The sequence below is a fragment of the Lethenteron reissneri genome, chromosome 21 (genome assembly GCF_015708825.2).
Source record: "Lethenteron reissneri isolate LAM-NWPU_2019-01 chromosome 21, ASM1570882v1, whole genome shotgun sequence".
In the NCBI taxonomy this organism is placed as follows: domain Eukaryota; kingdom Metazoa; phylum Chordata; class Hyperoartia; order Petromyzontiformes; family Petromyzontidae; genus Lethenteron; species Lethenteron reissneri.
This window is the reverse complement of record NC_083799.1, coordinates 3,349,478-3,361,656: the sequence shown is the minus strand read 5'-3', so window position 1 is coordinate 3,361,656 and position 12,179 is coordinate 3,349,478. Positions and strand designations below refer to the sequence as shown.

Genomic DNA, 12,179 nt, shown 5'->3' with positions numbered 1-12,179 from the left:
GCATACTCTGAGTTTCTCCTACATAAAATGGAGTGGCCAAACATACTAATGCAGGAAAAGTGTGGTCAGCCCCATCATCTGTAATGGGTTGGTAAAACTTAGCAACAATAAGACTACACGTATTGGTTTCGTAGAGGTAAAATACAATCCGTTAATGAGAAAATACACTTTAAAGTTAAGTCGTGTATGTCCCTCTTGTGACGTCACTGTTGTCCCCGTGTACTACCTAACTGCAGTGGCGTTAATAAGAAGGCATATCTCTGCACGTGATGTTTTTTTTATATATAAACGAAGCTTTAAACTCTTCTTGTACAGCATGGTACACACAGCCCATGTGTGAATATCTAAGAACTTTAAGGTTGTTTTTTTTTATTTGCCAGTGACACCGTGAAGATTATTGACAAGAAAACAATTCCATTCTACAATGGCGTCACTAGGGGTTGGTGTCACCCAGTGCGGCAACTCATGGTGTCACCCAGTGCGGCAACTCATGGTGTCACCCAGTGCGGTAACTCATGGTGTCACCCAGTGCGGCAACTCATGGTGTCACCCAGTGCGGTAACTCATGGTGTCACCCAGTGCGGTAACTCATGGTGTCATCCAGTGCGGTAACTCATGGTGTCACCCAGTGCGGCAACTCATGGTGTCACCCAGTGCGGCAACTCATGGTGTCACCCAGTGCGGTAACTCATGGTGTCACCCAGTGCGGCAACTCATGGTGTCACCCAGTGCGGTAACTCATGGTGTCACCCAGTGCGGTAACTCATGGTGTCACCCAGTGCGGTAACTCATGGTGTCACCCAGTGCGGCAACTCATGGTGTCACCCAGTGCGGTAACTCATGGTGTCACCCAGTGCGGTAACTCATGGTGTCACCCAGTGCGGTAACTCATGGTGTCACCCAGTGCGGTAACTCATGGTGTCACCCAGTGCGGTAACTCATGGTGTCACCCAGTGCGGTAACTCATGGTGTCACCCAGTGCGGTAACTCATGGTGTCACCCAGTGCGGTAACTCATGGTGTCACCCAGTGCGGTAACTCATGGTGTCACCCAGTGCGGTAACTCATGGTGTCACCCCTCATGGACCTCCGCCCATAGAGACCATACAGAATCCTTAGTAATGTTTTTGTACTAATGTTACTCCTAAATCGTAAATCCCGTATATCACTGAATGTAATGAAAATAGTAGTGACATAAACAACTAGAAAATGTTAAATTATATCTTTAAATTACAATATTTCCTTTCATTACTACGTAATTCTCAAAAAAGTTATTGATATAGGTTCACAAATACTAATTACCACAATATTGTAGCTAAAACACCAGAAAATTTGACGACGAAAACAACAGCGCGTGCTTGCGGCGCGTGCAGACGAAACCACGTGACTCGAAGCGTCACTGTAGTTGGGTAACAATGACAGCTCTGACCGGAGCGCATTAGAAGGTTCAAAAAGTAAATTAGTATAGAGTTTTAGCGTTGTAGGTATATTCTACATATAAGCTGGGCTTACGAAAATTTTGTTGTTGTTAGAATTAACCACAGGGATATTTTAATTAAAAATAATAAGACATTTCTGCTGAAACACTGCACAAAAAGTGTACAGCCATTTTGGTGTCAACCCCTCTGATGGTCTTCTTGATTCTTTCGGTAAAGTCACGTAGAAGGAAGACGGCTGCTTGCGTTGTGGACGAAACGTCGTGAGAATTATTTTATGTTTTATTTTTTTATTATTTTCCTTCTACGTGACTTTACCGAAAGAACCAAGAAGATGAATCCCTGCAGTCACGAAAGCTTTAAATCGAAACCCTCTGATGGTGTCACCCGGTGCGGCCCGCACCCCCCTCGTGACGCCACCGCCATTCTCGATCCTCTGCTGGACTTCGAGTTTCTCTCGACGGCCACCGCCACGTGCTGCGCTCTTGTCTCGCCTCCACGTGACCCTGCACGTGACCCCGTGCGGTTTTACGCGTGACGTCACCCCCCGCGTCATAGCTTCTTCCCCCCCCCCCCCACTCAAGGAAGGGAAGCCGGCGGCGCGAATGGCGATGCTGAGCGTCACCCTCACGCACGGTGAGCGAGGTCGTCGTGCGTGAGCGCGCTGTGGTGGCCCCCGGTGGCTCCGCGAGGACATCGCGACGTCCGTGCGACGTCTTCATTCACGCCCTCGTTCAATTCCGTTTCATTCTCATTCCACGACTCGCTGTGTCCGCCGCGGCCTAGGCAGAGCCGCCGGGACCTCGGCCTCGCCTAGCGGGGCTACCCGGGCCGGGGTGAGGGTTATGAGGGGTGTGAAGGTGACGGAGGGGGTGGTGGGTGACGGGGGGCTGGGGTGAAGGGGTGAGGGTAAGACTGTATGTGCTGTATGTTGAACTTCTTTCGCACCGTACGTAGCCAACCGTGCTAATCGGAGGCGCGGAGGAAAGACAACAAAACGAGACACAAATCGATTCTGAAGATGAGGTGGACGGTGATGGCAGTCGAGGGGTGGGACCTTATCGTGCATTACTCGTCGCACTTGTGAATTAATTGTGAATGAAATACGGTGTTGCTGTTTAACATGCAGGATTTAGAGACGAATATTGTCCATAATACGAGGTTTTTTTTGGAGTTGGATCGCGTCAAAATGAACGTGTCGTTAAACCCGCCACCACCCGACACAGCCAATTCGTAAGGTTTGTCACGTAAACATAACGTGCCAATTAGTTACTTACTAAAGCACACCGGTGTGTTAGAAAACCCACAGCTTTTACAATTCGAGTACGACGTTTCGTTGATAATAATTAACGTTTTACTCGAATTGCAAATGTTGTGGGTTTATTCTCCAACACTCAGCCCGGTGTGCTTGTAGTAACTAATCGTCACGCATTGTTTACGTGACAGCGTTTAACGATACATTTATATTTACGCCATCTAACAAAAACAGCTTTATTATGGACTTAGCAGTGCTATAGAAACGAGTGATCGCTCTGCATAGAATCCAGCGTTCGAATTCCCTAGACGTTGTATAATTGATACGAGGTGAAAAGAGGACTAACCTCACCACGATCCTCTCGAATTTCCCAGAGTATGTGCGGTGCTTTGTCACTGACTGACAGTAAGATGACGCAGTGGTAACACTTGTGCTTCACAGAAAGAAGGTCCTGGGTTCGATTTCTAACCCAGGCGCCTTTATGTGGAGTTTGTATTCTCACCCTTGTTCTGCATTGGTTTCCTCCCATGGCAAAAGACATTGGTGTTAGCCAGCCCTTTTCAATACAGGAACGTATTGAATAAGAGCGCTCAGTGTGACTTTTTTGAGTAACTAATTGTGAAAATTATTGATCTCACATGAACCGTCTCGTGAGGCCGTCGGGTGACTTAATTCACAGAGATGAAACGCTCAGGTGGCTTTCTCCGAGTAACGAATATAGGTGGGCTGGGTTGGCAAGGCTCGGGCCTAGGTCAGCGATAACCCCTATAGATTTCACCAGAGCAATCAAGATCATTATGATGATAAAGAGGTCATGATCAGTTTAATATTAGCAACATCACTTCTATTGGAACATCAGATTTGCACGGTTGGCTAAGTACAGTGCGAAATAAGTTCATTATACAGTAAGTTGAAACCTTTTTATTAAATGTTTCTATATCCTCTGGCAATGACCCTATACCTATGGCATTATTACATTATCTTGCAAAATCAACAGCCTTTAGCATTTTCACAGCATGTAAATGCAGTTGCATCTCAATTCACTTTTCCTGAGTGAGGGGTGACACTCGGGAAACACGAGGGAAGGAGCTGACCCAGTGGAGAGAGTGAAGGATCGGGACACTGGAGTGCAATGTTACTGCATTGAGGCCAAGTCCATGGGTGTAGAAGCCACTGACGTCCAACACCCACGAGTGACTTAACCATGTTTATTTTTCTCCCTTGTACCTCCGTGGTGCCTCTGAACCCCCTGCATATGAGATAGGTTCCTCCAAGCACAGTGTGCAAGTCCCAGGGGCTCCGGGCGGCAAGGAGCCCACACTGAGCGACCTCGCGCAGGCTGTCGCCGCCGCCACTGCTGTCCCTGAGGCTAACCAGAAGCTCATTTTCAAAGGTGCCTCAGTGATGCATATGACATGACAGTGATGTAATATCTCAGATGGAGTGCAAACATTTATTTTGTAATTTTGACAGTAAATGTACATTTTTGTATTATTGGAAAACAATTTGTATTACCTGGTTGTATTTTTATTCTTAAGGGAAATCCTTGAACACTCTAAAAGAGCCTGATCGGATGATTTCAGCATGTGGGATGAAGAATGGATGCAAGATCATGCTTATTGGGAAAAAGGTAAATGCAGTAATCTGAGAGACGTTTTAAGTGGCACACATGTTTAAAAATGTGCTTGGATGCTTTAAAGCCAATTGTCACTGGAATTAAATTGCATGTTTTTCTGTCCAATTAACTTAATAGATTCTGCTTTTGTGCAGAATAGCCCCGAAGAGGAAAGTGCATTGCAACGACTGACAGAAATGGAAAAGTCTGGAGAGCAACTCTCATTTAGGCTGAATGAAATCCAAGTGGAGCTTAAAGGCATCCAAAATGTGAGTGTTCTATACAATGTGCCCAGCCCGACTCTACTGCAATGTAACTAAATGTGCAATTCAAATAAACAGTAACATAAAGTCTGCTTTATTTTCACCGTAATCAGGAAAGTATTATTACAAGTGTTATTAAAACTTGTATTGTTGTTTAAATGTTATGCTTTAAGTTATCTTAACACAAGGAGTCGATGGTGTGTTTTTGCAGAGTGTAATGAATTACAGCATAGTTGAAATTTACCATAAATTGGGTTATACCACTTTTATATTGGTTGTTCAATATGGAATATAAAGCTATTCAAACTCATTCTGTGGGCATTATGGAACGCAGGACACAAATGAGACTAAACTGATCCATTTTGTACAGGATTTTGCTGAATTGTGATGTAAAATTAGAAGTTCGTTGAACCCTGTGTGCGTGCACCAGGGTTACCTGGAGAAGAATCTGCGGGGGCAGGCACTGACCAAGCTGGAGAAGCGTGTGAAGGCAGTGACGGAACAGTGCATGAAGCTGCTGGAGCAAGCTGACGGCACGGTTAGAGCTTCCGCATCGCCCACGGTTGCACAGATTCATAGAACGGAGGAAACACTGGAATAGTTGTGTTTTGGGGGTTATGAGTCAAATTCCTTTCAGGGGTCGATTCTGGTCAGGGGTTTATTCAACCATTATATTTCTGGAGTCCAGTGAGTCGTACCATTTTGTAGTAAATCAACAAGGGTGGCCTCATGAAGACTGATAATTTTAGAGGTGGCTGAGGATGTATTTTAATTTATCTTTCATTGCCCAACAGGAACTGCCGGAGAATTTTTCGGACTGTCGAATGAAGCGAAAAAGGATCGTGAAGAAAATTCAGGTATGGACATTAGGACTGGTGATTATGACATTGTGATAGATGTACGTACGGGAATTAGTAAGAAATATAATAGTTTTATATTAATGACCAATTAGCCACCAGTAAAATAAAAATTGCATGCATAAATAATTTGCAAATAACAGTATGATACTTGTGAGATTTTGAAGAAAAATTGTTTAATAATTTCGCAGTGACATACTACATATGTTTGTCATGTGTTTCAACCAGAAATTGTTAATGATTTTTTTTATATATCCTATTATGCAAATGAATACTTTGTGTCAAAGTGATCGTTAAAAGTGAAGCAGTTTAATTTGAAGAAAATTAAAGCCAAAAAATATAGATTATTCTATCTTTAAAAAAACAATGTTATGAAATAATCATCTCTATTACATTAAGAAAACCAATTAGTCAATAAGATTGCCTAGGGAAGGAAGGTTTAGTGAAATTACACTTTTATTCCACAAATAGTTTCTTACAAAGAGTTTGTAAAATAATCGTTAAGTATATATGGTTAGGATTGTGATCGATAAAGCACTTGAAACTACGCAAATTGTTCTTGGTGAAAAATCTCCAAAACGTGTTTTTAAAGCCAGGTGTCTGAAACTGTAGCAATTTAAAATATGATAGCGTCATCAAGTCTTCATCAGTACTATACAGTCTATTATTAAGATTTATGCGAAGTTTAGAAAAGTATCTAATTGTGATTCTTTTTGTGCATTTTATTGAAGTATTTATCCAAACTTTCACTTGTGCCACAGAGCTACCTGGATCATTGTGACACATTGGAGAAAAGTGTAACAGTTGAAGGTGAAAAGCTTCAAAGAAAAAGTTTAACACAGCCTGACTAATGTGACACACTGCGAGTTTGAATATACAGTACAGTAGATTTAAATGTTATTTACATTTCATTGGATTTTAGATGAATGGATACAACTATATATGTTTGGAATGTACTGTACATAAAAGTAATAATTTGAATGTATCATCAGCCATTGTTTATTTGATGCTGGATGAAGATCACTCCACACCACTGCCACCATATCCCACGATTTCTCTTAGTCCTGCGATGCCACAACATACCTGCACAATACATTCCTGCGGAGGGAGCTGGTAGGAACGTTGGGTTGCTCGGTCAATGGCCAGGGTCAACGGCGGCGTGGTGTATTCCGCAAATATGCCCGACTGTGAGGGCGGGCACAAGTGTAACCAGGAGGTTCCTACCGGTATTAACTTATCTCATTCTTCCTCTTGATGGTCATCTTCCTCGGCACATCCTCTCAGTTATTCTGTCACCAGTCTTGTCTGCGAGCTGTCACCCTTTTGAGTGTCTTTTTCAAGCCTACCTTTCACAATAGTCTATTTGTATCTGATTTCATTGCTCCTAGATCCATGTGCTCCTCGCCTCAGCTCAGCATCTGCTCCATTAATTGTTCATTCTGTCAGTGTTTAAATACTTTAAATAACTCCAGGTGAAATGGCTGTGGAGTCCAATTTAAGAGTGGCACGTTTTATCCAGAATATGTAGATCAGACTGGAGCAGAACCTTGTTGTGACATCTTAATTTTTTACATTTTATGAGTTAATTTTATTTTACAACTGCATGTTACTTGTGTTTGTGGAATCCATTAAATATTGCATTCTGGGGTTGTCCTTCAATTTGTCAAATATGTATTTTTCAAGCTCACATTTGTGTATTTTTAATTTGTATGTATGTGGGCATCAAACTTACAGGCTGGTCTATTACTGCATACGTTTTCATGGTTGTGCTGCTTAGCTCGAGAATGTGTTTTTGGGTTGTAACACGTTTTCGGTTCCTGAATAAGCTCCCTTCGCATCGAGTGAAATATCAAAAAGGCTGAGCAACACTCGTTAAAACCCGAAAACACATCAATTTACTATTATTAATCATTTAGTGAGTCCAACCGAGTCGCAGACATTGTCTTAGCACAACATACTCCAGGCTATTAGCACAACATACTATCGGGTGGTGACCACCCAACTAACCATGCTACGGCGGAACTAGACACGGTTCCACTATCCTGGTCAAGACCACAAGCTGGGTTCCGGACCGCGTGGCTGGAGGCTTCTTCCAGCTTGACGTGGATCTCCTGCCTCCAAAAGTCAGAACCCAGAGCCCCGCACAGGGCCCCCCTTATATCGGGCCGGGCTGGTGCTGGCTCCACCTCTCGCCCCGCCCACCTTCTCGATCTCTCCCGCCCTTGCCCGAAGGCTCTCGAGAGTTCTTCCCGGACCATGTGACCACCCATTGGCCCCCTCCACCGGTGGCCCCCCTCCAGTATCATCCGGTCACATGTCCCCAGGTCAGCCAGAGTATCATGCCCCAAACGTAACCCTAGCTGGCTGGCACTCTCTCGCTCTCTCAATGGGAGCCCACGCTGTGCGTGGTGTGGACGGACACAATAATCCCCTGTGGGCTGGTGTAACCAGGAGGTTCCTACCAGAAGAACATCCCTATCCAGTCATCACCATTCTCGCTTGCCACTGCTGTACATCACCTTGAAATGTCATATACTGGTGCTTTATAAATCCAAAGGGTCAAAATATCTTGAACATGTGTAGTGACATTGGTGATGTCACTGTATGGTGCCGGCCCCAGAGGGCCATGGCGTGCAATGTACTTCTATCGCGGACAGCATCTTGTATGTTACAGAGTGATGCCGGCTCTAGCAGGTGGGTGTAGTACCAGCCCTAGCGGGGCTTGGTGAGTGCTGGGATAGCAATGGCACCACGCATAGCGTGTAGTGCGGGCTCCCACAAGGGGGAGCAGGAGAGTGTCAGCCCAGGGACAGGGTTGCCATGGCACTCTGGTTGACCCCGTAGGCACGTGATCCGGAGGGTCCATCGGGAGGCCCCCAGGTGGGGGGGGGGGGGAGCTAGGGGGTGATCACGTGTCCGGAGAGAGCTCTCGAGAGGGATCAGAGGGAGCTAGAACGAAGGTGGGCGGGGCCAAAGGCGGAGCCGGACCCGACCCGGGAGGATAAAAGGTGGGTCCCTGGGAGGGACCGGGGTTGCTTCGTTCTGCAAGCTGGAAGCTCCACGTTCTACGTCTGAAGAGTCACCACCACATGGCCCGGGACCCGAGTGCGGGTCCAGTCCGTTATAGCCATAACTCCTGTATGGTGGTGTAGTTAGCTGGGTGGTCACCACCCTAGGCTGTATCTGGTAAAGGGGCAGCTTCCCCTTTTGTATATACATGTGTAATAAATGTGTTGCCTCTGAAGAAGAACGTCTGCGACTCAGTTGGACCCATGTATATTGAGACTTTCAAAATGTTAGATATATATCTACAATATTAATGCCATAAAATAAGCCTTAAATTAATATATTTTCAAATAAAAGTCACCAAGAAATTGAAGATACTTCAAAACCTGAACGTAAAACACGGCAATTCAGTACAAACCTTTGTAGGGATTTTACAAAAATTGCAGCATATTGGACAACTACCCACAATACACATTCATGTACTCTGTATAAAAGGCATGGCTGTTGATGTCATAAAATACGCCGTAAATGAATATCATTTCAAATAAAAGTTACCAATAAATTGAAGTTATTTCAAAACTTGGACGTAAAACACGGTAATTCATTTATGTGATATACCGAATGCAATTTTGTATTTACAGTCTTGCAAAGTGAAGCAAGCAGATGGCTTTCATGTTATTACCATGCCTCAACATAAACGACAGAGGGCGCCTGAACACTGACAATTCCTACTACACTGGTTCACTTAGAATGTCAGCTGTGATTACTGGAAACCTGTTGAAAGATTGTTCCAACACAAACGCTTCGAAAGAGGGTCATGATGCTAATGCCTTGGCCAGTTTATTGCGTACACCCCATATGGTTTTCGTTCTTGACCTGTTACACACGGGTCCTGAATGGGATATTTGACCATTTCCTCTCTCTTGAGGGGAATTAAATAATTCAAATGCCTGGGTGTTATATACGAGTCCGAAGACCAAAGGAATGACCTTAAGGCCAGATGGTGGGATATTGTGACGGTAGATCTTGGGGGTCGCGTGTTCATTGTGCAGCAGGTGCGGGATCTGGCAGAGGGTAGAAAGTGATGGGGAGGCGTTGGTGGCCTCGCCTACCTTGGCCATGAAGGCATCTTGATCTTGTTTTTAGTTTATTCTACTAAGAAGTATTCGTTTTGGTGCCAACAATGCACTGTTGTGTTCACGTTAAACATCTCTAAACCGTTTTCCACTCATGCATAATTGCTATTTAAAATCTTGTTCTTTGATGTGCTTGATGACTTTGTTACATTTGGAGTGCGTTTCTACCATTTCCACCCTTGCCGTCAGTCGTGCAGTGGACAGCGAGAGGAGCAGTGCAAGCCGTCCAACTCTTGAGAGTCTCAGCCCAGTCGTCATTGGCATCAATGGATGTGTGGGGTGGTCCCTTTCAATTGGCCACCTGTATCGCAGGCATAAAATTGAACTCGCTTCAATGGTCTACCTTGGTACCTGGCCGTTACAGCATGTCAACAACTGCACAGCTGATTGTTCCTTTTAAAAACAAGTAAGATACGTTACTTCCATGCAGTTATTGTTGAAACATTAATAGGGATTGTATTTATATGTTACAAAACTACTTTTAAGTTGAAAGGTGATTTGTAATAACACTTGGTGTTATACGCAAACCTGGACTTTGACATTGCAGTAAGGGGCATTAATAATGATATGACCTGGGAAAACCTCACGAAATCCAAGGAATCTTTTTCAGGAGAATTTTGCATGGGTTTTGCAAATACATTCATACGTGGTTTTACATGTGGAGAAAACCCCATAGCTCTGATTAACATACATATGGTGATAAGATTAGTTTCCATCTTGTCCACCAGTTTGAATTGACTTTTAACAAGTTAAAAATTCATGAATGTAAAAAAAATAGGCGAATGCTTCTCGAGATGACAAAGAGAACACTTTCATGAACTTTCTTTTTCCCCTTCTCATGTTGGTCCCGTCTACAGGCAACCTCTTTCTTCCATTGTGTCTGATTATTGCTACATCTACCCCTGGAATCAAATTGCATGTAATAGCGAGCTGATGGACACGATGACACGTGGCCGATGTAATTTGGCTTCAGCTCACATTTACTCTACTTGAACTGCAGCTGCATTTTCAGTCGGCTTATTAAACTGCACACTGGGCAGCTATGACAGTTTAACGTGTTCTCATTAAATCTATAGGTTGCAGATGCATATGAGGTTACGGAAAACGTGGAGTTCACGTGGCTTTTTGCGAGATAAAATTGGAACTCGCAGTGACGGCTTGACGCCATTTACTGCTCTCTTGCTCAAACGTCCCTCAGAGCTGCGTTTGATGTCATTAGCATGCGCAGAATGGCAATCTTTGTGCATTGTCACGAGATGGAAAATAGTCTGCAGAATGGTAATGGCTTGAAATGAACTTTGATCTGAGAAGCAGCACAGATTTAAGGAGGATGAAAGAAATCCTTTTATGACTTAAAATGTATAAATAGAGATCGAAGTCCCCTCATTTGGCTGTAACTCAACTCTGAATGCAATCATCCTCAAGTCTGATTGCATGTCCGAGCAGGGCTTTGTCAATTTGCTGTTGGGATGAAATGAAAGCAGTCGAGGCTGTGTTTGTATTCAGGTGAAGGCAGGTCGGTCAAAACATTGATGTCTCTTCCGTTCTCCTCGTTGACCTAAAACCCCATTTGCGTTTAATGAACTTGCTATATATTATGTAAGCCTGCTGAAGCAACAGTTTGGTATGTTATAAGCGGCATTAATCATCCATGAAACTGTGCAATATTTAATATTTTCTTAGCTCTCAAAATAGCATTTGCAATTTAAGTTGTTGCATGTTGACGTACAACTTTGGTCACCAGTGCTCGAATGCTGCCCTGGGATCAGAGGTCACAACCGGGTACCCGATACCCGTACCCTACCCGATACCCGGCTACCCGTACCCGGCCAGGTACGGGTACCCGTTTGCGACCCTGGTGCGGCCGGGTATGGGTACGGGTAGGCCGCGAGTCACTGGTGAGTAACCATTTGTCACTCATTTCGGGTAGGGTACGGGTAGGGAACGGGTACCCGTACCCGGCCGGGTACGCGTACCTATTTGCGACCCTGGTGCGGCCGGGTACGGGTAAGGAATTAAAACCCGTTTGCGACCTCTGCCTGGGATGAATTGCTGATGCCACTGCTGGTAGAAGAACCTCCACTAATAAATGACTTCTCCAGAGGGCATCTTGCTTTGCTCACACACGCTGGCCAGACTTCTTTGGAAGGAGTTATGTTTGAACGTAATGAACTACCTAGGTATACGCTTGCAGGTAACCTTTAAGACTTGTTCAGAACTGATCGAGACAAGTCTGTTTTACAAGATATACCTAGGGGTGATTCATTAAAAGTGTATACATACAAGTTTACGGTTACGTAAGGCATGTGTTTGAAATCGAGGGATCATGTTTGAAACTGATGCTGCATAACCGTTGCCACTTTTCGCCTTCGGCTTCCCAACACGGGAGTGCTTCTGAGCGTGCAACGTCGCAGCTACCGCAACAGCGAGCTGGTTTGGTAATGAAGGGTGACACACTGGGCTATAACGCATGGACTTCGGAGTTTTTTCCCCCTTCCTCTTTACTTATTAAGGTCCGCCAGGGTGCTTAGTACAAACCTGAGGGCAGCACCCCATAATTCTCCCAGAGGGAGAAGCGTGCAGCAGCGAGCGGGGGTGGGTGGGGGTGACGC

At 44.6% G+C, this 12,179-nt stretch overlaps 1 protein-coding gene across 1 annotated transcript; it reads left to right on the top strand.

Moving 5' to 3' along the window:
• The first annotated feature begins 2,012 nt into the window (after positions 1-2,012).
• Positions 2,013-7,070, top strand: BAG1 (BAG cochaperone 1). Its single transcript, XM_061555463.1, has 7 exons — positions 2,013-2,071; positions 3,955-4,083; positions 4,229-4,320; positions 4,461-4,574; positions 4,999-5,106; positions 5,363-5,425; positions 6,187-7,070. The coding sequence occupies exons 1-7, from the start codon at positions 2,041-2,043 to the stop codon at positions 6,274-6,276; spliced, it is 627 nt and encodes a 208-aa protein (XP_061411447.1). The 5' UTR covers positions 2,013-2,040; the 3' UTR covers positions 6,277-7,070.
• The last annotated feature ends 5,109 nt before the right edge of the window (positions 7,071-12,179 follow it).